Source organism: Argopecten irradians, chromosome 4 (assembly GCF_041381155.1).
Source record: "Argopecten irradians isolate NY chromosome 4, Ai_NY, whole genome shotgun sequence".
NCBI classification, from domain to species: Eukaryota; Metazoa; Mollusca; class Bivalvia; order Pectinida; family Pectinidae; genus Argopecten; species Argopecten irradians.
In genome coordinates this window covers 24,203,100-24,227,729 of record NC_091137.1, presented here as the reverse complement: position 1 = coordinate 24,227,729, position 24,630 = coordinate 24,203,100, and the positions used below count along the sequence as shown (strand labels likewise).

The 24,630-nt window shown below is 34.1% G+C and overlaps 2 protein-coding genes across 2 annotated transcripts; one reads left to right on the top strand and one right to left on the bottom strand.

Moving 5' to 3' along the window:
- Positions 1-51: 51 nt before the first annotated feature.
- LOC138321060 (E3 ubiquitin-protein ligase COP1-like) lies at positions 52-22,001 on the bottom strand. The gene is made up of 22 exons (XM_069264470.1): positions 21,652-22,001; positions 20,053-20,112; positions 18,202-18,299; positions 17,103-17,167; positions 16,814-16,930; positions 16,299-16,367; positions 15,103-15,162; positions 13,168-13,209; positions 12,515-12,601; positions 11,751-11,859; positions 9,730-9,865; positions 9,246-9,306; positions 8,922-9,004; positions 8,061-8,169; positions 5,786-5,867; positions 5,093-5,209; positions 4,606-4,723; positions 3,445-3,569; positions 2,710-2,798; positions 2,183-2,242; positions 1,393-1,437; positions 52-993 (listed from the first exon to the last, which is right to left on the bottom strand). The coding sequence occupies exons 1-22, from the start codon at positions 21,756-21,758 to the stop codon at positions 976-978; spliced, it is 1,857 nt and encodes a 618-aa protein (XP_069120571.1). The 5' UTR covers positions 21,759-22,001; the 3' UTR covers positions 52-975.
- Positions 22,002-22,048: 47 nt separating this feature from the next.
- On the top strand, positions 22,049-24,504 carry LOC138321059 (DNA repair protein XRCC2-like). The gene is made up of 2 exons (XM_069264468.1): positions 22,049-22,270; positions 23,645-24,504. The coding sequence occupies exons 1-2, from the start codon at positions 22,250-22,252 to the stop codon at positions 24,491-24,493; spliced, it is 870 nt and encodes a 289-aa protein (XP_069120569.1). The 5' UTR covers positions 22,049-22,249; the 3' UTR covers positions 24,494-24,504.
- Positions 24,505-24,630: the final 126 nt, after the last annotated feature.

The following is a 24,630-nucleotide window of genomic DNA, read 5'->3' as shown; positions in this document are numbered from 1 at the left end:
AAAACATGAAATTATTGACAGAATGAAAAAACATGGTGGTCAATGCAGAATGAAAAAACATGGTGGTCAATGCTAAGTTATTACATTTTACTCAAAGTCTCCTCTCTTATCAGGGCACTCTCTCACCCTATACCATACAAATACATCACTATTCACCCTTCAATCCAACAATCTGTACCAGACATCAGATCCACTCCTCCACCCATCAATATTCACACAATCTGTCAATCTAAAACTGCTGTATCAGCCCTCTCATACATATAATATATAAATTGTCATATCAAACAATCTAAATTTGGCATTCTGTATAACAACAAAACCACTAGTTCTATGTGTTGGTAGTTTGCACAGATTACATCTGGTTGTCTCCCTGTAACTATATTATGTACAGTTTAAGTCGGCCAATATTGTTCTATAGAATGCTTTAATACATGGGTTTCGAGATCCCAAAACCACAGAGTAAAGTATGATTTACCACCAATTAGTCCTGTGATTATGGAACAGGAAAGTGGGACTAATTGAAGGTAAATTATAATTTACACATGTCGTTTTGGGATGTGGAAATCCCAGTATTGCTCAGATACCTTTACTTATCACAGAATTTGGTATATAATGTCAGATGACCTGGTGATACCATTACACAATACAGTTTTTTGTCCGCCTTATCCTTAGTGAACAACTTCAAGTTATAACGCTTCAGTGTCTTTATCACTAATAATGGTTGATCCTTCAGAATACAGCACCAAGTTGTCATCCTACATGGCATTTCAGTTATCATCAAGTACACAACATCTAGTTGTGACGAGCCTTTGTTGCACAATTATCATCAATAATTGTGTTTGATTAAGAAAAAAATATCTAGTTATGCTTCTATATAAAACACACAGTAGACACTGATAAAGTTATCACAACATTGTCTACTGTTTTTACCCTAGTACTCGGTTGATTGTTCCACAGATTGTGTTGCATCATTCATCACACTAGTTCTAGCACCTGAAAAGTGAAGATATGAAAATTTATCAATTAGTTTGCAAGTACTGTACTATATTCTTAATTCATTTTAACTTTATATGTAGAGTTCAACATGTTATACAAGCTAGACACATCTATATAATAGGATTTAGCTGTTCATAAAGTACAGAGTCGCAGTACCAAGATATCATTGTACTTAATTAATGCCAAAATTAACCTGCTTATAATGAACATTTTTTCACCATCATTAGTTAACAATATCTATTGAAAAAAAAAAGATTGTAAGGGATCAAGTGAGGAAGGAAAGAATCGCTATTGAGAAAGATTTAGTTTCCCCCCCCCCGTATCTTTCTTGAGTGTTTCTAAACTAAGAAATACTAAATTAATCCTAATCCCTAATTGACAAGGATTATGACTCACTTTGACAGTTCCTTGGCTGTTAGCTGCCACTATCACATTGGAGCCCTGTAAAAGACATAAAGTATTTTTAGCTGATGATAAAACACTACCTGTATCCATCAAAAACATGAGTACTTGTAAAAATTAATTTCTTTATTAGGAAATTACAAGCATTCTCTACACATGTCCTTGTGTCAGTTAGGGTTAAATTTTGGTGGTTGTGAAAAGTCAAAGTTCAAAGAGCAAGAATTTCACAGAAGTGTATATATGTTGTTTGTAATTGATAATTATCACACAGAAACATTTTTGTTTTAATCTTAGTGACAGGGACCTTGATCTTTGTCCTTCTAACTTAAAACAATATCAAGGAAACACTTTTGATGATAAGAATATTGAGTTTTTCCAGTAAAATAGAAATTGAATGAACTCACAGCAATAAATGTAGATTTTTAGTAAGTGACCTTGACTATGACCTTTCAACCTAAAACTTAAGCGAATCCAAGCAAGCGCTTTTGATAAAGGGGACCAGCATGATTAGCCCAATGAAACTTTGATTACAGCAGACAATTGTCATCTTGACCTTTGACCTTGTGTTTATTGTTGAGGAAAGTGTGTATGAAGTTTGCATTAGATTAACAGAAACTCAAGTTATCAAAATGAAACCTTAATGTGGAAAGGGCCTCCATCCACTGCCTATGAAGATATGTTGATCCCTATTTTCGTAAGAAACATCAAACCAATGGCAAAAGCCTTGTTCCAAGTTCCACATATAATAGAGTGAATCAATCACTCAAGGTCACATGTTACTTACTGGTCGCCAGGCAACAGCACTAACAAATTCATTGATTTCTTCCTCTTTCTTGTCCTTTTCCTGAAAGAAACAAACAACACTACAGTGCAGCACTTGGATGGTCACTGAAAAGAAACACTGAGTGAAGAAGGTCACAAACATGAAATGTCCAGGTACTTGTAATGAAATATGACCAAATAATAACCCATATCCCTATAAGCAACCCTACATTTTTTCAAGTGAGAACAAATTAATTTCTTGCTCATAGAATGAACATTTTAGAGCCTATCCTCTTTTCTTCTGTGTAACATTTGTGAGCTTTTTATCGTTCATTTTATAGACAGAAATACTGGTGGTAATTAAAAGCTGATGGAATAATGGTTATAATGTACAAAACAAATTTCATGTTTTATATTAATTTTGTGGTTTAACAGAAGTTACTAAAACAATCCCAAGTTCTATACAACAAACATTTCATGTTATTTTTTGTGTTATGCTAAGTAGATTGAATACTCTTTTTTTTGTGTATCAATAGCATTGTAACCTACCAAAGCACTACGCACTGTATCAAACTTGAATGTAAGTAGCTGTTTAGATAGGCCCTTATAATACACATACAGGGAATTATTCTCGCTTCCTGAAAAACACAAGATACATAATTATTACTTACATTAAATCATATCTTTTCCACATACAATTCTCAAACCTACAGAATATGCACAAAATGAAACATTAATCCAAATCAAATTTAATTTAAAACGTTACTACAATATGCCTGAAGTCTTAACTACAGTGTTCTCAATACATGTATAGGCAAAACATTCAATCTCATTTGTATATAAAATAGGCAAAATTCAGCTAGGATTAAACATCTAATTCTAATACATTTATGTATTGCAATTTTTAAATGCCATATAATACTCTTTATCTTACTTGTAAAACTATATAAGTATTATTTTGATCTTGAAAATCTTGACTCTATTTCCATCAACCTACTAACACCTAGACAATCAGATGAAATTACAAATTCCAAAATTAAATGTTCTTTATAGGTCTCAAACAGGGGCCCCAGAGGTGAACACAAATCTATAGAATGTAGAATACACATTTCTAAACCACTCAGATTCTGTATTTAGAAACTGTTTACTAAACTCAACGAACAAGTAAATATAAATAATATTTCTTCAAAATTAAAGCATTAATATTTTAGTTCTTACTTGATATGATGCTTATTCAGTATTTCAATAGGGAAATACATAGAAGAGTTAAATGGGAAAACCTACCACAAGCTACATAGTCTCCGTCTGTGGCTAAACCAACAAAGTTCTTCTCATTTATGTGCCCCTTAAATGTCTGTAAATTTGTGGGTTTTTTAATGTTCCATAATTTCAGTTGGCTGTCTGTGGATCTGGAAGTAAAACAATTAAACGTTATGAAACAAAGATAATTTGACAACATATATTTACTGTCTATTTATATATTATTATTCAAAACAATTCATGTCTAGTAACTTATTGTTACAATGATAACTTCTAATTAACAAATGACTACCATAAATTCTATTACATGAATTAAATATTTTGAATGTATTTTGTAGACAATTAGAATTCTCTAAAATAAATTGCTGTGAAAAAGATTCAACAAGTAAAACAGAGCATTTGATATATAAATTGCGAAATTAGTCACCACAAGAAAAGATGATTTACAGTAAACAGTATAAACTTGAGGCAAATTTAAGATACCTAATGTATTTCCATTTTTGACAAGTTCACAATATTATATGGTAACCTATTATCTTCAGTAAACTTATGGCTAAGGTGACACATTAGCTTTGTATTTAATGGTTTGGTTTCACATCACAAATCATCATTCAATTCTATTAAAGATGCTCTACCGCCGACAGAACATAAAAGATAATCATCACTTGGACAATAATTGGTGTTTAATCGTGTATATATATGTCTAATTAACACAAAAAAATATATAAAAGAATTGATTTTGCCTTTGGTGCATGCACAATCAGTACTTCATTCCATATAGGATATAGTGCCACGGAATTTTTTCGGGATGCAATTAATTATTTTTCATATTTTTAACTTGGAGCAAAATTAGAAGCTCAAACTCTTCAATGGTGACAATGGTTTAAAGTCAGTAACTTTTGTAACCGAAGAAAAATACTAAATCGTTTACTCATGTTTTTGATAGTGAAAAATTATCATTTGTCAGCGATGGAGCATCTTTAAGCTAATACTTGCAATCTTCACACTATAAAAGACTCTTTCAGTAAAATACTGCTATCCTAACCTAATACTTCAGTTTTTGACTAACCTAACCAGACAATTTTGAAATTGTTTCGCTATACAGCATACATTGAACATCAAATTTGATAAAAATACAACAGTAAGTCTGACACTATGCCTCAGGGCCACAGGTGAAAAACTTACGCAGATACAATTTCTTTGGTATTTAAAAATTTGGTGTAAGACACCGCTTTTCTGTGGCCTTTGAAAATCATCACAGCTTGTTTGGTGTTCCGTAAGTCATAGTAGTGTACACAATGATCTGGAAGGAGAGAAAAACAATGTCATGCATATCTATTTAATGTCTGAACACAAACAGCAATTAATTTCTAAATTTTCAAATTACTTTTATGATACATCTTCATTGGCAAAAAAATCTTTGCGTAATCGTGCATGTTTTCAGTGAAAAGTCATCGTGAGATATCACTCTAATTTTTTGCACAGCCATAGATCACAAACAATTTAATGTAATACACAAATTTATATTTAAATCATAATGATGTTGAATAATTTTTTTTACAATTGAAAGTAAGATTTTGAAAAAATAAAACAAAATATTGACTCTTGTCATTAAAATGCCAGGTTGCCAGCTGCTGTAACTGGTGTCTGTAAATCACAAGAAAGACCTTACCTGCGGAACCAAAAGCCAGGTGATAGCGGCTCTCGGGGTTAAACTTGACACAACATACATTGGCTTTGGCCTCCAAACTGGCTATAGAATGTTCAGCATTGGTCGACCATAGCTTCACTATAAACAGAAAAGCATCTACTTGTTACAAGTTTTATATACCAATGAATATGTCCAACTTGTAATTTAAAAGTAGTTTTATAGTTACTGATGAACTACTTATAAATAGGTAATAGGGTGCAGGAGTATGATAAATTTAATCATTGCCTCTGCCAGGGATCAAACTCAGGACCTCTGGATAACTACTCTGAGGATCAACCAATCGAGCTAAACATAATTTCTCTCTAACCGAGCAATATATTGTGGTATCACTGACCAGGGTTACAAATATTTGAACTAGTTGCACATTTACCATGCTGATATAACTAGATAATAATGAAGTTTAACAAATTCACAAATTCCCAGGAGATAACTTATAGGTATTGCCTGTTGTTCAATCCTGTTGAAACAAAATATTTAATTCAACATCACATGGAACAAGCACAACTTTGATTATATAAGATATGATAAGATATGATTTGTAACTGTGTAACCTGTATAGACCAAGATGTATTTTCCATAGTTGGCCATTAACAATTTAATGCTTTATCGTTTTTGAGTGTGCAACAATCACCAGTAAAAAAAATTTCATTGTACCTTTGGCATCGTCGGATCCTGACGCTAGAAGTTTTGGGTCCATGCGGTTGAAATCAACACTCCAGCAACGCTTTTCATGTTCCTAGGAAATTCGAAATTTCTGGTTTAATAAAGCTATACATTTCATGTCTTATCTCTAGCAATGAGAGGGAAGGGTTATACATTTCATGTCTTATCTCTAGCAGTGGGAGGGGAGGGTTATACATTTCATGTCTTATCTCTGTCAGTGGGAGGGGAGGGTTATACATTTCATGTCTTATCTCTGTCAGTTGGAGGGGAGGGTATACATTTCATGTCTTATCTCTGGCAGTGGAAGGGGAGGGTTATACATTCCATGTCTTATCTCTGTCTGCAGTGGGAGGGGAGGGTTATACATTTCATGTCTTATCTCTGGCAGTGGGAGGGGAGGGTTATACATTTCATGTCTTATCTCTGGCAGTGAGAGGGGAGGGTTATACATTTCATGTCTTATCTCTAGCAGTGGGAGGGGAGGGTTATACATTTCATGTCTTATCTCTGTCAGTGGGAGGGGAGGGTTATACATTTCATGTCTTATCTCTGTCAGTTGGAGGGGAGGGTATACATTTCATGTCTTATCTCTGGCAGTGGAAGGGGAGGGTTATACATTCCATGTCTTATCTCTGTCAGTTGGAGGGGAGGGTTATACATTTCATGTCTTATCTCTGGCAGTGGGAGGGGAGGGTTATACATTTCATGTCTTATCTCTGGCAGTGGAAGGGGAGGGTTATACATTTCATGTCTTATCTCTGGCAGTGAGAGGAAAGGTTATACATTTCATGTCTTATCTCTGTCAGTAGGAGGGGAGGGTTATACATTTCATGTCTTATCTCTGGCAGTGGGAGGGGAGGGTTATACATTTCATGTCTTATCTCTGGCAGTGGGAGGGGAGGGTTATACATTTCATGTCTTATCTCTGGCAGTGAGAGGAAAGGTTATACATTTCATGTCTTATCTCTGTCAGTGGGAGGGGAGGGTTATACATTTCATGTCTTATCTCTGGCAGTGGAAGGGGAGGGTTATACATTTCATGTCTTATCTCTGGCAGTGAGAGGGGAGGGTTATACATTTCATGTCTTATCTCTGTCAGTGGGAGGGGAGGGTTATACATTTCATGTCTGATCTCTGGCAGTGGAAGGGGAGGGTTATACATTTTATGTCTTATCTCTGGCAGTGGAAGGGGAGGGTTATACATTTCATGTCTTATCTCTTGCAGTGGGAGGGAAGGGTTATACATTTCATGACTTATCTCGAGCAATGAGAGGGGAGGGATATACATTTCATGTCTTATCTCTGTCAGTGGAAGTGGAGGGTTATACATTGCATGTCTTATCTCTGTCAGTGGGAGGGGAGGGTTATACATTTCATGTCTTATCTCTGGCAGTAGGAGGGGAGGGTTATACATTTCATGTCTTATCTCTAGCAATGAGAGGGGAGGGTTATACATTTCATGTCTTATCTCTGGCAGTAGGAGGGGAGGGTTATACATTTCATGTCTTATCTCTAGCAATGAGAGGGGAGGGTTATACATTTCATGTCTTATCTCTGTCAGTGGGAGGGGAGGGTTATACATTACATGTCTTATCTCTGGCAGTGGGAGGGGAGGTTATACATCACATGTCTTATCTTTGGCAGTGGGAGGGGAGGGTTATACATTTTATGTCTTATCTCTGTCAGTGGGAGGGTAGGGTTATACATTTCATGTCTTATCTCTAGCAGTGGGAGGGGAGGGTTATACATTTCATGTCTTATCTCTGGCAGTGGGAGGGGAGGGTTATACATTTCATGTCTTATCTCTGGCAGTGGGAGGGGAGGGTTATACATTTCATGTCTTATCTCTGGCAGTGAGAGGGGAGGGTTATACACATTACATGTTTCTCTCTGCCAGTGGAAGGGGAGGGTTATACATTACATTGTCATTACATACAGCAGATTCAAGCTTGTGGCCTTACATATCTACATATCTTGTTTATTGGAAATTCTCAGTTAGGAAATAATGGTTGAATTTGAACACTATGAAGTCAGTAAAATTCAGCAGTTTTTGAATGATTTATTCGTCAGCAATACTGTTTCAATTGAAACAAAGGTACAAACAATTCTATATAGTGATAGATATAGATAGTATGTACTAAGTAAAATCATAAATCAAGGTCTTCAGGGTATATGTAAGTTTAAAATAACTTTTTTTTACATTTTTGCAGTACAAAAGACTACAACAGCCTGGTTTGTAATGAAAGAATGTTGAATGTTTCCCTACCTGGAAGATCTTTGACTTTTGACCTGAGAAAGCATCCCATAGGGTGATGGTGCCCTCATAGTCAGAACTGGCCAGCATGTTCTTGTGGTATGCACTCCATGTCACACAACTGTAGAGGAACAATAAGATCAACATCTTTTCACAAACCAGATCTCCTATGATAATGAGTCTTCTTCCTTAGGGATAAGTTGATAAATACATCAGGTTTCAAGGTCATGAAAAAGACTTGCTCAATTTTTGCTTAGCCAATCAAAAATGATGGAACTTTTTGAAACATTATCTTTGATTAGCTAAGATAATTTCAGGATTAAGACTATTTTTTTATCTTGGGTCCATATAACTATCACTTTAAAATTACATTGAAGTCTTGTTATATTTTCATATTTTGTCTTTTAACAGAGTTATCTACTCTTGAGACCATGTGGTAATTATGAGATTACGTTCACATTCACAAACACATGACATAACAACCAACACCTCCCATCAAGGTCAGATAACTCAGTAATATGCAATTACAAAGTATGAGGCTATATACCAAAATTATTTGTGTGATATCCATAACACTTCACAATAATGATTCCTGAAAGCAATGAGTAATATGCAAGTTTTTCAACAGTCTGTGTCATTTAAGGTCATGCCATGTTTTGAAAATTGAAGAAAATTTGAGTACCCCATAAAAACCACAAACAAAAGGTCAGTATATGGCAGCTGTCCCACTTGGGCTTAGAACTTACACTTTTAGAAGTAGGAAGGTAAGCTGTAGAATGCCGGGACACCTGAACAACTTCATACATAATACATCTAGGTGTGTCTTTTTTTGAGAATTTATACATGTAAACTTGACTTCATTTTGTGCCTTACCTTATTTTTGAGTTGCACACCATCTCATTGACAGGATAGTGTATATCAACCACATCTTTTATTACATTGCAGTATTCAAACACCTGGAAAAATAAACACAATATTCAAAGGTCTGTAAAATAGATAAAATTTTGGAAAATGAAATCAGGAAGTCTGAGAAATTACTAAGAAAAGAGTATTATATCTAGAAGAAAGAAATAAAGGTAAACAAATCATTTTTGTGTAGTGACTTATATTGATTGGACTTTAGTAAACAATACTACTGACCATAATGTAAGATCAAATTGAATTAGTACCAAAGGTAGTGTGAAGATTTGTCCTTACCTTGATTCGCTTTGTCACACCCGCTATTGCAAAATAATCACAGTCTCTGTCAAACTCAATACTGAAACAGGCAATATTAAATGCTAAAGCATTCATGAGTGGCATTTATATTGATGATTTATCTTATTTAAAAGTTGACTACTTAACAACTACTTGACTACCAGGTGTATTGACATAAATAGCAGTGTACAGTTTGTGAACTGAGAAACAGATAGGCTAACCAATGTACCTCAGAGATGAATCTTCATGTCAACATTGATTGATATAATATCTATAGACGAACAAAATTATATATAATATCTATAGACAAACAAAATTATACAAAATATCTATAGACAAACAAAATTATACAAAATATCTATAGACAAACAAAATTATACAAAATATCTATGAAGAAAAACTAAAATATGACACACACATCCATGTTAGCCCAGAGCAAAAGATGTGTGGCCTTCGTTATCAACATCAATTTAGAGTAGTATACCTTGATACTATACTGGACCCACTGTAGAAGTCGCTAGCGTAGCTGAGAGTGGCCAGTGGCCTAAATGTACTAAATCTGGTGAACTTTGAAAGACTTTCTGTAAACTCTCCCAATCCTTCCTTGTTTTCTCCACCAGCTGAAGAGATAGAAGATTATTCCTTTATTCAAATGAACACATTCAAATGGAGGATTAAAGCAAATGATAAAACTTTAAAATGAACAAGAGGCCCATGGGCCTTAACGGTCACCTGAGTTAGAATATATAATGAAACAAATAATAAAACAAATTAAAGACATAATAACACTATATGCTCTATTGCTTGGCCTTGAAGTTGGTCAGTGATTTATAAATTTGACCTTTTTAGACTATGAAGAGTATTTGCTTCCATCAAACCTGTGAACTTAGAGGTATTTTTTGAAATTTTAATCAATTTGACCCTGTTTGGTCCTGCCCCTCTGGTCCCCCAGGGGGTCATCGAGGACTGATATGGATGTTAAAATGCTATATCTTAGGCTAATAATTCTAATCAAGTTTGACTAATTTCCTACGAAAATTGGGCAAATAATGTTCACATATATGTTTTTCCTATATAAACTAAAGTAAACTTGACCCCTCCCCAGGGGGTAACGTGAGACCCCAAGGTCATATAATTCTCAGTTTTTATAAAACACCAGAAGACCTTTCCATCTATAATTATTTGATTCTACTATATCCAGAATTTTAGAAGATTTTTGAAGTTTTAGCCTATTTGACCCTTTTTTAGCCCCGCCCCTCTGCCCCCAGGGGGTCGGCCAGGACCAATGTGGATATGATATTAAAATGATATCTCAGGCTAATAATTCTAACCAAGTTTGACTCATTTCCTATGAAAATTGAGCAAAAAATGCACATTAATGTTTTTTTCCTATATAAACTATAGTAAACTTGACCCCCTCCCCAGGGGGAAACGTGAGACCCCAGGGTCATATAATTCACAATTTTTGTAAAGGACCTTAAGACCTTTCTATTTATGAAAAGTATTTGATTCTACCATTTCCAGAATTTCAGAAGAAGATTTTTGAAGTTTTAGCCTATTTGACCCCTTTTGACCCTGCCCCTAAGGCCCCTGGGGGTCAGTCATAGAAAATTTGTTAATAGGATTAAATGGCCATCTCATACTGATAATTCTGACAACATTTGACTCATTTCCTATTACAAATGACCAAATAATGCGCAAAAATGTGTTTTCCCAATATAAACTATAGTAAATTTAACCCCCTCCCCAGGGGGAAACTAGAGACCCCAGGGTCATATAATTCACAATTTTTGTAAAGGACCTTAAGACCTTTCTATCTATGAAGAGTATTTGATTCTACCACATCTGTGAGTAGAGAAGAAGATTTTTGAAATTTTACTCAATTTTACCCCTTTTGGCCCCTCCCACAGCCCCCTGGGGGGTGGGGACCATATAATTCACAATTTTGATTGGCCTTATGCCTAAGAAGGTTTGTGCAAAATTTCATTGAAATTGCTTCAGCAGTTTTGGAGAAGAAGTCGAAAATGTAAATTGTTTACGGACATACGACGCACGACGGACGACGCACGACGGACGACGACGGACAAAAGGCGATTAGAATAGGTCACTTGAGACTTCGTCTCAGGTGACCTAAAAATCTACCAAACAAATTGTTGCACTAAATATATATTCTCTGCAGTATAATTCTCCAGTCTACAACATCACTGTAAAAACATCTGTATAATATAAAGCATTCATTTCTTCGTTATTGCTAAAAAAAAAATATAAATTAAAGCATGAACATAAACCAATCACAAACCATACAAATGTCCTTGCACCCTTACATAATAAAGTTTGTCAAAACTACATGTACTTCCCTTTCATTGACGATTAATCTAGTATATAGTGAGAAACATCATTCACTAGTAATTTCATCCTGATAATTGATACCAGGGGGTATAAATATTTGACAAAGTCAGAATGATATTCCTCTGTAGAGTTGCCATGATGTTTATATCCACTTACTGAGTATCTCGCGCTGCCTCACTGAGAAGTAACACTGCTCCAGATCATCAAAGTGCTGGCTCACCTTCTTCTTCCTAGCTGCCATTGTTGTATTTAGCCATTTACCAGCCTATAGGAGATTTTTTAATCTATCATTAGCAATTTTAGTACATAATGTTATGTTATCAATTCAAAATCTTTTTATATTTAGAATTACAAAATCTGTTTCCTCCTTCTCCTTCTTTGACTCTCCATGGCACATTGGCATCAGTATCTTTTGTAACCAAGTCTCTATATACTTTGGTTTGTTTAGTTTTACGTCCTATTAACAGCTAGGGTCATGTAAGGACGTGCCAGGTTTGTTGGTGGAGGAAAGCCGGAGTACCCGGAGAAAAAACCACCGGTCAGCGGTCAGTACCTGGCAACTGCCCCACATGGGATTCGAACCCGCATCCCAGAGGTGGAGGGCTTGTGGTAATATGTCGGGACATCTTAACCACTCAGCCACCGCGGCCCCTCTATTACACTATTATAATAATACATTAAGTCTGCAGTGATAAATCTACATGCGCATCCCGAGTCCCGGACTCACAGAATTTTAAAAGGACCCATGAAATGTCTGGAAATGGGTATCTATAACACTGTGGGACCCATTGTTTACACAAAAACCATTGAAAAGGACCCACAAAAAATAATCGTAGATTGAACACCGAGTCTGTGAACTTTCAAATTGATACAATTAATGTGATAACTTTCTAGATTGTCATTCCAATGGAATTACTTACATTTTTACTGCCATTAAAACCTTCCTGACTGCCCATGTCCGAACTGGTAGATATAGAGGGATCAAAGCCATTGGGAACCAAATGGTCCTGTAAAACATCACAATATGTCAACCAAATGGTCCTGTAAAACATCATAACATGCCAACCAAATGGTCCTGTAAAACATCATAATATGTCAACCAAATCTGAAAAAGGCTGAACTATATGTTTTGGTGGAAAATTATATGATATTACTTGTACCAGGAACCTATTTTCTGAAAGTCAAAAAGGCTGAAATCAGCCAATCGGCTGAACATTTTCATGGTCCTGTAAAACATCATAACATGTCAACCAAATGGTCCTGTAAAACATCATAATATGTCAACCAAATGGTCCAGTAAAACATCATAATATGTCAACCAGATGGTCCTGTAAAACATCATATGTCAAACATTATATCAAACATTATATCAAATTTTAGTATCTAATATTTATGAAATGTGTAAATTTTTTTCACAAAACAAAGCAGAATAGGTTTAATTATCTTCTTTAACAAAACACTGACAAACATTTGATTTAGAAAAGTTATATTGAAGTACATGCATTGTGTGGTTTTCAGACAGAGAGAATTTGGCGATGAAGTATTTTTATATAGCAAACATCACAATACTTACTGGTGTAAATGGATACTTCCTCCTGTGTTCTGAGATCATTGTCTGGTTTAAAAGTAAAACATTATTATAATCTTACAGCCAATATAGGCTTTGTAGACAACTGATCATGAATATCATTACAAGCATATAAATATCATTACATGAACAGGTCAATGGAAATAAAATCATAGATAGGAAGCGATACATGATATTTCCACAGGCCCTATCTATACAACTCTCTGGCAATTCAACATATATAATTATCCCGCCTCAGACAAGAATCTTGCATTCCTATTTGTTAAAATGATGTCACGTAATATCCAAGATATATTTGTATCAGGTAAGTAGAAATCATATCAGGTCTGGACGATAGAGTTAACGTTCTTTGCCCCTAACGCCAATTAGCAACAAGATGGCGGTCAAATAACGCTTCACGAAAATGGCACTCCAAAGAGATGGAGACAAAATGTTTGAATGATAGCGCTGATGACCACTTTCAAAGCAAACCGAAATCAGCAACACTTATTTAGGATTATTTAACAGAAATGGACCATGACAACGCATTCAAGTCTTCAATGAGGTGAAAATTGTTTCATGTTTTGAGTCGTTTTGGTTTCCATACCTAATGCATTTTGGAGTTGCTTCATTGAAAGGGCCTTCGACAGGATAAATTCGTTACACAGTTTGAAAAATATTGGGTCTTCGCTTCGCCTGATACAAGTTTATTTTAGACCCAATATTTTTCAGTATCAGGTCACTAACAAACTGTGTAACTAATAATACACAACCAGCAATAGCAATAGTACAAGAGAGCATTAAACTAGGAATTTTTAAGAATTACATTACGGGATATTACATGCAGGAATACCAACATTATAAGGGTGCAGCCCTTCGTGCACGAAGGGCACTAAGTGAGAAGCACTTAAAAGGTAGCACATACATGAAAAATGAAAATATAAGAAAAAACACAATCTTTCAATTTCAATCCTACACACTGACAACTTCAGTTTATAGCCGCCATTTTTCCCCACCATAAAAAAACCCATCGGTGTGAATGCGGTACTTTGAAGTCAGCTCATTATATACCGCGTGTTCCATTTGCGGATTCGTACCAGTTGTACTAAATTGATACGGCACTGCCAAAGGAAACGTGTTTGAATTTTTCCATGGCGGCTGCACCTATATGAATGATACTCTTCGAATATAAAAGCCAAGTGATTTCAGTGTAAACAACAAAATAAATATAAAAGTAATGCCTAAATAATTTTGGAAAACATTGAAATAAATTCTATGTAATTTCATTGGATGTAAATAATCTCTTGTCTTGTTTTCAACAAAGAAAACATTTCAATCATAAATGAAAAATCTTGAGCCCGCCATCTTGGATCCAACTGGTACGCTTCTGAAATTAAACCACTTGTACCAGTACAGTTCTGCTGGTACGACACGTTCCATTTGAGATACAATAGATTCGTATCGATACAACTTGTATAAATCTGCAAATGGAACGCGCAGATAATCAAGCTGTTCAAACGCTTAAGCTCAGTGCAAACGTTATCTTCATCTGGCAGAAGCTCAGTGCTATTGCTCTTTATTTGCAAGCGTTCAAGTGATAGACCACCTTCCATTATAATCAGCTGGCCAAAAATTGGATACCGTATTAACCCAATAAGCGCCCAGGGCGTTAAAAAAATGGAAAAGGTGCTAATAAGACTTAATTATTGCAAATCTATACAGTTCATTATTTTCATAAATTGAATGTAATGACATTGCATAATTAATGGTTACTGAAACATTTGGCTACGCCCTTTAAGGCCTTGCCTTCAGTCATATTACATGTGTATATATATATCACGTTTTACAGAAGATCAAAATATGTGCCAAAGGTGTCAAATTTGAATGGCAAAAGTTACAACATTCTATGGATCAGCTAACAGATAAAGGGAGTTAACTCACCTCTACTTTCTTGGTGTCTTCATCAATCACAGCTAGTTCTCTGGTTAACTGGTCTATATGCTGCAACAATACAACAACCAAAATACAATAATTGATAAATCATTTGAGCCAATGATCTATAGGCTAGGTACTGGTATATACCGGATAGTTTAATAGATAACAGTTAAATATTGTGTTTATCACTTTGCAAGATTTTCCTTAAAGGAAAATTTCGCCCAACCAAATAAATATTTATTTTGTAAAATCCGATAAACAGAAGAAAAGGTGAAAAAAACATATTAAAAATACCTCAATATAATTTCTTAATGCGTATGAGGTTGAACAAATGTGTTTTGAATACAAAATTGAAAGAAATCTTTGATTTATTACGACCGTCAGGCTGACAGGATTGTATGCAAATGAAGCTGCGATGGATTGTGTTGTCAAAGTTTCGCACTAAAAGTAAACAAAATGGCTGAACGAAAGCGTGTGAGAACAAAACATGTATCAGAATTGGCATCAAAGAGTATGAAATGTGAATGGAATTGGTAGCATCCTAGGATATCTCTAGAGAATGAAACTCAGAGATGACATGTAGGAATAGAAGAAACAGAAGCCACATCTCAAGCACAACTCGCCCGAATTCTATTGAGTCGTGTTGCATGTGCAAGTTAAATTTCAACACATATGCCAGCGCACATAAAGAGGCAGACTTACTACATATATGTTTGGTGTACTATGCTAGCGAGCGTATGTCAGTATCTTGAAGTGTTATAGATTTTATGACATGTACGGTATAAACAATCCATCGTACTTTGATTTGTTGTTGTTGTTTTTTATAACTAAACATGCCGTGGCAAGACTTCACTTCCATCTGACATTTTGTTGCACGCTTCCATTTGTTGATGCGGCCTCGTTTTGGAAAAAAAAATGTCATGTTCTATGTAAAGCTTGACTTCGCTAAATTTTTAGAGGAGTATTTTCCTGCTCAAGCTAGGCAACTGACCATCCATATTGTCTGCTGTATGCATCGAAAATGATCTGAAAATTATATCTATGTACAGGATAAATTTCGATTTCGTAAACTTTATATTTCATTGGGGGAAACCTACCTTTAACTTTGCAGTATTAAATAGGAGAGATAGTATGGATTTCAACTTCAAGCAATTTGGTTGACAAATGTCGAAGGAATTTAACAGCAGGCATTAAGAATTTACCTCTTGTTTTTTCACACGGATTTGTTGTAAAAATTCTTTCAAAATTAGATTTTGTGCCAATGTACCATCCTGCAAATAGACAAAAGATTATTACCAAACATATTTCAGCATGATCCTATATACAACTGTTGCTCCTATAGTGGGTAACTTGAGCTGATATGCCAATTTTGCGATACCAAAATAATGTGGTTAATGTGCAATTTACCGTCAATTAGTCCCAGCTGCCGATGATTGTGATGCAATATATTGATGCGATTTTCTCGATTATCACAATCCACAAAAGGTGGGTCTTATTAATGGTAAAATGTATTTATCCCTGTTGCTTTAGTATCTCGAAACCATTTTATTGAGTTTCTCTCTTGATACGTCTTTTGCAAGATGTCTTGTTTACATGTGCAATAGTGATTTTTATCTTTACCAAAGTACTTTAACACAAACTTTTGTATCCAAATTCTCTCCAAAAAATTAAAGAAATAAATCATTATCAAATTGTGAATCTTCATTCCATCACTTACTGCCTCTAAGAGCTGTTTTTTGTGGTGTAGTAATGATAGTAGCTGATTGACATGGGGAAGGTCAAGGCTGTCCTCGGTCACAAGGTCACAGAGGTCAGAACTAGTTCCTGGCGAGTTCTGTCGGAACAAAATAGTAACAGGTAAACATTTATCATAGACATATTTTTATCATTTGCCATGAAAATACGTGTATAATGATAACTTTACACTACTATCAAAACCTAAATCTTAACTAGTGATGAAATTGCAGCATATTTAGTAAACATTCAATTTGTATATTGTACGGTACCTGTTGGTCAATTTTCATCTTCTTTTCATCTTGTCTTCCTCTGTGTTTCAGCACCAGTTCATTTACTGAAATCAAATAGGAATATATATGTCAATATTGAGCTTAAACAACGGATTTATTTCTGATGACTTGGATCTCCTGAATAAGTCAAATTAATCCTTGGATAATAAGGCTGAAAATTGTTACTACAAAGTATTACTGTAACAGCAGATATCTTACACCCTGCAGCATAATTTATACATATAAATACATATTTATTATTTACTCACCACCTAAACAGTCACTATCAGTATCAGCCATTAATGCTGTTAAAGTATGGCAAATTTCTACAGAAAATTTTGCGTCTATGATATTATGTATACATTTTCCACAAGGAAATATTTACAGTCACAGTTAGCACCAGAAAGAATTTGATATTCAGTTGCTTTTAAAAATCTAAATGCACATCCAACATGGCACAAATCCAAAGAATTTAACATTAAAATTGTTGCTTTCCTATCTAAGTGAAATACAGACGACAACTTTAAAATTCACGACTTGATAGAATATATCAGTTGTACCACAATCTATCCTCTACATCCCCTTTCACCTTTAATTTTCTATAATTGTTATGTCGTTTGATAGACACACACAATTGGTGTCTGGGAAATACATGACCTTTACATTGTAATGATAAGTACAGATTTCACACTTTACCATATAGTAATACAACAGCAATTTAGCAACAAATATTTTACCAATAAAAGGTCCATGATACCTGTATTTCTTGCAGAATACCAGTGTGGTCAGAGTTGATATTTAAACTGCTTACCTAGTAATATATTTTGACACGCAAATTTTCATATTTTTTTTCTCTTTAATATTAATGCACTTAAGTTATATTTAATAACTATTCCTAGTACTATACGCGCAAAAATACGGTAATCAGAAGTACCAACAACATTATATTGTGTTTTCTTGTTTCTTGTGATTTTTTTTTTTGTGCAGGCAAGTTATGAAAAAAAAAAAAAAAAAATTATGGAGGCAATTGTTATTTTTTTTAATATAAATAAATATTGAGAACACCAGTTTTACAATGAGAATAAAAATGATCACCTACCAGTAAAATTAGGAAAGAGCTGCTGGACACTATCGATGACAAAGTTACACTTTGGACATCTATTGCTCTGTTCTAGGCTCTGTTTGATACACTTATAGCTAAAATAAAACAACACTAATAATGTGAAAATCAAAGTTAATCAAATATAGTTTCACAAACAGTATAATTTAATGAATAAAGACAATGCATACCGGTAATTAACTGACAAAATCTGAATGAAGGTTATTTCATTCAAATTATTAGTAAAGTCTGTTAAAAAAGTGTACAGTTTGTAATGAAGAGTTTATAGGGAAAATTTAAATGAAATTTGAATTTCAGTGTTTTCAGAAAATCAGCAGTAACAAGAAAGATTTACATATGGACAAACAGACAGACGGCAAAGAAAAGGTGCCCATGATCTAAAGAAGGTGGGCTAAACAACTAAACCCCAGGAGGAAACTTAATATAAGTGTGAGAAACATCCTTCAGATGGGCCAAGGATAAGCAGCCTATAACAATTTTAATAGCTAATAATAACAAAGATGGTGATGGACTATTATCGATGAAGATGATAGTGGATCATTGTTTATGAAGATATATACGGGAATGGTTGGGGAAATATTTCGAAAAATGCATTGAATTCAGTCATCAATATATATAAAAACAGGGTATACATGTCAGAATACATGCTGTTAGCAACTCGCACAAGGAAATAATGGATTACTTATTTACTTATGCACTTCAGGATGTACACAGTGTCTTAAGTATGTGATCATATTGAAGTAAATGATGTACAATATTAATGCTAAAGCTTTTCAAGTCATGTATATGGCTCATAATGTAAAATAAGTATTGACAAATGATTCAATAATACATAATACTCCTTCCAAGAATGGGGAGGGGGGCATATATAGTGGCCAAGTGGTGAAGATATTATGACATTAACATTAGCCATCTACCTCTGGGTTTGCAAAATCCCATGTGGGACAGTAGCCAGGTACTGGCCATAGGTCAGTGGTTTTTCTTTGGGTACTCTGGCTTTACCCCACAACCTAAATCTGGAACATCCGTAAATGACCTTGCAATTGTTTATTAATATTACATACAATTTATGAATGTATATGTATAGGTCTAGTATTGGGCCTCACTGTCTCAAGACTACTTTCAACATCTCTAAAACTGCAAGGTTAGAAAATTGAACGTTCAGCCATACAAAAATCTGGACTTCATTTCAATAAGATATATAAATATATTACAGATTTAGTTTACGCATGTTGTGTCCCTAGCATTTTTTGTGCGCCATTTCTGCAGGGCATGTAGGTAAATGAATCACTACAGCTGGGCATTCCACTTTGAATTTTTTGTCAAAATAAAATGCTAATTATTTTCTCTTTATAGTTCATATATTTTTTTTATATATCAAACGTTTTTCACATAAAACACATTTCACACTGAAGCCCAATCTGACTTCCGTTGTTTTTTTGGTTTTTTTTTTTATTATCATTGTTTTTGTGTTAGAGACACAAATGACCTAGCCTGCATCAGGTAAGATACTGTCTGACTTTAGCTCACTGTCCGAGCCTTTTACTTAGTAGGTTAAAAAGTTGAAAAATCTCACTACAGCACACATGCTCTTTGAGCAGGAAGATGATCTAGATAATAGATATACATTGCAGTTGAAAAGCATATTACATAACATTTCTGGCAACTTTTGATCAGAAGTGCAATATGCTTGATTTTTTTCCCCCCATAGCAGATAGAGCTTGTTAATGATCTAATGAATTCTAAGATGGCCAATAAAACAATATGATCCACATCTCTAAAACTTGGTTGCATTAACTACAATGAAATAGAAATAAACATGCAACTTACCAAAATGTATGACCACATTTTGTCATATGAGCCTCTTCCAATAGATCAAAACAAATAGGACTGAAATAAGTGATACACAAATTTTATAGTTCTTTCTCTCATGATTATGTAAACATGGTATCATTGTAGTCACTAATATGTTGAATGACCCATGAAAGCAAATATACCGTTATATATTTAAGATGCTCCATCGCCAACACAGCATAAATGATATTCATCATTTGAACACTAATTGGTGTTTAATCATGTATATATATGCCTAATTAACACAAAAATAACATAAAATAATTTATCTCGCCTTTGGTGCATGCACAATCATTACTTAATTTCGTATAGGATATAGTGCCACAGAATTTTTTCGGGATGCAATTAATTATTTTTCATATTTTTAAATTGAAGTAAAATTAGAAGCTCAAACTTTTCAATGGTGGTAATGGTGTAAAGTAAGTAACTTTTGAAACTGAAGGAAAATACTAAATCATCTGCTCCTGTTTTTGATGGTAAAAATATACCATTTGTCAGCGGTGGAGCATCTTTAAATCTTTTTTATATACCATAAGATTTTCAGAACATACAAATTCAATGAGTTCAGAGGGACTAATTAGTAAAGTACCGTATTCGACCCAATAGGTGCCCAAGGCATATAAAAAATTGGGAAAAATGTGCTTATAAGACAAAATTATTGCAAATCTATACAGTTTTGTGTAGTTTGGGTCTTTATTTATGCCTGGGCAATTAAAATCAGGGCATCAAAAAGATGGAGGGGCGCTTATGGGGATATGAGCACTTAATGGGTCAAATATGGTAAGTTTATAAATACAGTATCTCAATACTCTGACAAATTAATTAGGAAATTAGCACTTTGAAACATTAATTATATCATTATACTGAATATTTTTTTAGAAACGTTTGATTATAATTAATATCAACTCTTCAACCATTGTCAACTTATCAGATTGGATCTGTCAAAGGTTGTGAATGAGGCGAAAATTGATTCTTTAAAGAGTTTCAATAGCCTGCAATATATCAAACCTCAACATATAAATAATTATATACATATTACATAACAGGTCTGCAGCTTTCAAAGTTTTTCATCAACTAACAATAGGGTAGTAGGAAGAACAGATATTGAAATTTGACGACTGCATGAAAGAAAGAACCTATGAAAAGGAAATGAAGGAATCTTACAATAGTCGGAAACTAATATTTTAATGATTACCTGCTGCATTACAACCCCTGCAGTAAATATTTAAGACACATAAAAATGGATCACGTCTAAATTTTAAGGCCATCAAGCTATTTAATCCATGCACAATTGTTGTTGTAAAATGTTGTTCAAGAACGGTTAAAAAGAACAATTAATTCATGTTTTGATAATTCAATGCATTAAACATTTCTAGACTTAAAGATAAACGTAAGTGATTCAAGCTTAATAGCAGGGAGAAATTGTGTATCTTAAACATAGGCATACGATCATGAAAAGTTACTGGAATCTGCAATGAATGGAGATGTGTAATAAGACAGGTGTAGTCTGCTAAAATCAAGGTGCTATTTTGAAACAATGCAACAATACATCAGAAGAATGCAATAAATCCACACCAGACATAATCGTTGTCTTTGTCTTCGTACGACCCACTTATTCCACTGTAAACTGGTGGTTGCTGTCGTTTTCTTCTCCGACTAATCTGTGGCGTTCGTGTAGTCATTGTCAATCAATGGAAATGCTCGTCATTCTTGAAATGTGCACGATTTTTAGGAAAATAGAAGATGCATGTACGTGTAGATCGACCTAAATCTACATGTTGCAACCGCTATACGATTTAGGATAGTGAAACATTGCTATATACCACAAACCTGGTTGCGCACGATATAAACAATAAATAAAATTATAAAAAAAAAACGCTGGATAACTTGCTCCAAGTACGAGTAGAAATGTTTACCGTGTGAACCCTTTTCCTGTACGCATGCGCATCTACGTCAAATTAATTCATTGAGATGTCATTGATAAAAAATATCAAAATTCAAATGGAACATAAGACAACTGAACAAAGCGTGACTTGATACAAAAATCGATTGACAACTTTAACAATATGTATCCAAAGCGAGATTGTTCAATGCTGTATAAACCAAATCCTCTTTCGGCGGCACGTCTTTTTTTTCATTAGCATGAGCGGCACTTTTGGGATAAAATGTGAAAATGAGTGAAACTGGAGCACAGGTCAGTGAAAATGCAAAAATTTACTTTATTTGTAGCATGTCACTTTCTTCCCGTAATATACAACACACGTAGTTGCCATAAATGAGTCATTTTGATAACGCGTCATATTTTATTTTGTTTTATTCAAAGTTCATAATATCACAGGCGTCTGCACCTGGTTTTGGAAAAATACAATGTCCTAACAGTTACCCCTACTTATATGAACATAGAAGGGGTAGGTTATTATATTTTTTATCAAACCAGAAGCAGACGCCTGTGATAATATGCAGATGGCATAACAGTAGCGACAGTGTACGAAACGTTGCATAACTACTTCAGTATGTATTACTACTATAGGCACAATAACATTTGGTAGCATTTCACATTAACATGTAAAGAACAAAAAAGTAATAAACATCACTGACAGTATACCATACGGTCATTGAATAAATTGCAAATGATTTTTAGAATGAATGACCTTGTACATATAGGTCATGATAACTACAATAATGGTATTTGTCCTGCTGGGATGAGGGCTTTCCAAATTGAAAAAAAAAAGTAAACAGTTTATGTTACTTTTTACCAAATTTGATGATCATCAAAGACCCTTGAATCACAATCTGAATTTAAATGTTATCTCCAACAACTAACTTGATGACCTACATATATTGTGCAATGTACTAAAACTGTGTCTGTGTTTTTTCCTGATTATGTGATGGTTGCATCCATTCCTAATACATTTAGCTTTAAGTTAAATGACCTCAAAACAAATTGACCTATAACCATCAGATCTCAACATTGTAAAGATTTGAGTCAAAATAAATGTGCCACTATGCACATATGAAATTTCAGAATATGAAGGATTCATAAAACAAACATGTTTAATGAAAGTTTGGGAATGGAAATAAAATAGATTTTTCTCTCACTGCCAAGCAGAGAGGCTACAAATATATTATTATTATATTGTTAAATACTATAATTTTCCCCAAATCCTCATGACAAATATTACTTACAGTATATAATTTATTATTGAATATGGTATAACCAAAGGCTATGTGTTATTTCATTCATTTACATAAATCCTATTTTAGGCTTTTGGAAGAAAATAACTTTTTGAACTTAAAATAAAGTTCATTCATAGACTATAAGAAATTAATTATTGGAAAATAGAATTATACTTTTGCAAACTACAATGTATATTCTAGAAAAAATGAAACACAGAAAATGAATCAAAGCTATTATTAAAATTGGGCTTAAAATAAATTTTATAATTATCATGATGTCTGATCAAGTTTCAAATCAGGGGTGATAATCTTGATAATTCAGTATTAGAATTCAGTCTGGTGGACAGTAGAGACATAATTTTTAATTGATTCCTGATTTCTTTTGTTGTAGCTATTAGCTCGGCTTGGAAGTCGACCAGATATTTCCAAAGTTGAGCCTGTATTGTTTCCAGCTGGACTGAAAGGGAAAGATGTGTTTGAGCTTTATGGATGTGAAGGGTGTGGTAAAACTGAAATGCTTTTACATATAGCCTGCTCATTAATTCTTCCAAAGACCTGGAGAGGATGGAACTTTGGTGGATGTGGAGCAAGTTTAGTGTTTATTGATACAGACTATAAGTTTTCAATTCTTCGTCTTGTGACTTTATTGGAAAAGAAAATAACAGAATTTGTAGAGCAAAACCAGCCAGTTACTTCATCTGAAAACCTAGGTGCAACATTTAATTCTAATTCAGGAGATATAGAAATTCTGATAAAGGAATCTCTTGAACGTTTGCTGGTTATGCAGTGTAAAAGCAGCTCGCAACTACTTGCTACTCTTCATAGTGTTGAAAATAACATAAGTACCAATCCAGATATATGTGTCATTATGATCGACAGTATTTCAGCATTTTACTGGCTTGACAGATGTAATGGAGGGGAAAGTAAGATGGCTCAGGAACATATAATGAATCTGATTGTTGACATTCTCTCACACCTTGTCAATGACTATAATTTAGTTCTTTTTGCTACAAAATGTGCATATTTTGAAAGAAAATTGAAAGAATCTGAAAAAGGAGATGAGAGAACAGGCCCTATTGACTTGGATCATTCAGAATTTCTTTCTCAAAAATGGTGTCGATTTGTTAAAAACAGACTTATACTTAGGAAGGACAGTGATCATGAGGTACAGTTTAGTGTGAAATGTTTATCTTGGCTGAAAAAATTCACTGTTGCTGAAAATGGAATCTCATTCAAGTAAATATTAAACATCAGGTCAAATTAAACAATGTCTGTGTGTTTTCTATTTTGCTGATGATAGCCAACTATTACATAAATCACCTGTATTTGTGGTAAATCATCTTTCCTCCATCTGTTAATCATCGAGACATGTAAATT

Bases quoted from the DNA above. Each gene is read 5' to 3' on its own strand.
- LOC138321059 (XM_069264468.1), top strand. From the start codon at position 22,250: ATGAGTGAAACTGGAGCACAG. The intron at 22,271-23,644 runs GTCAGTGAAAAT...CTTTTGTTGTAG, and splicing joins TGAGTGAAACTGGAGCACAG to CTATTAGCTCGGCTTGGAAG.
- LOC138321060 (XM_069264470.1), bottom strand. From the start codon at position 21,758: ATGACTACACGAACGCCACAGATTAGTCGGAGAAGAAAACGACAGCAA. The intron at 20,113-21,651 runs GTGTGGATTTAT...CACTTATTTCAG, and splicing joins AAAGACAACGATTATGTCTG to TCCTATTTGTTTTGATCTAT. The intron at 9,005-9,245 runs GTAAGGACAAAT...TTATTTTTCCAG, and splicing joins GTGTGACAAAGCGAATCAAG to GTGTTTGAATACTGCAATGT.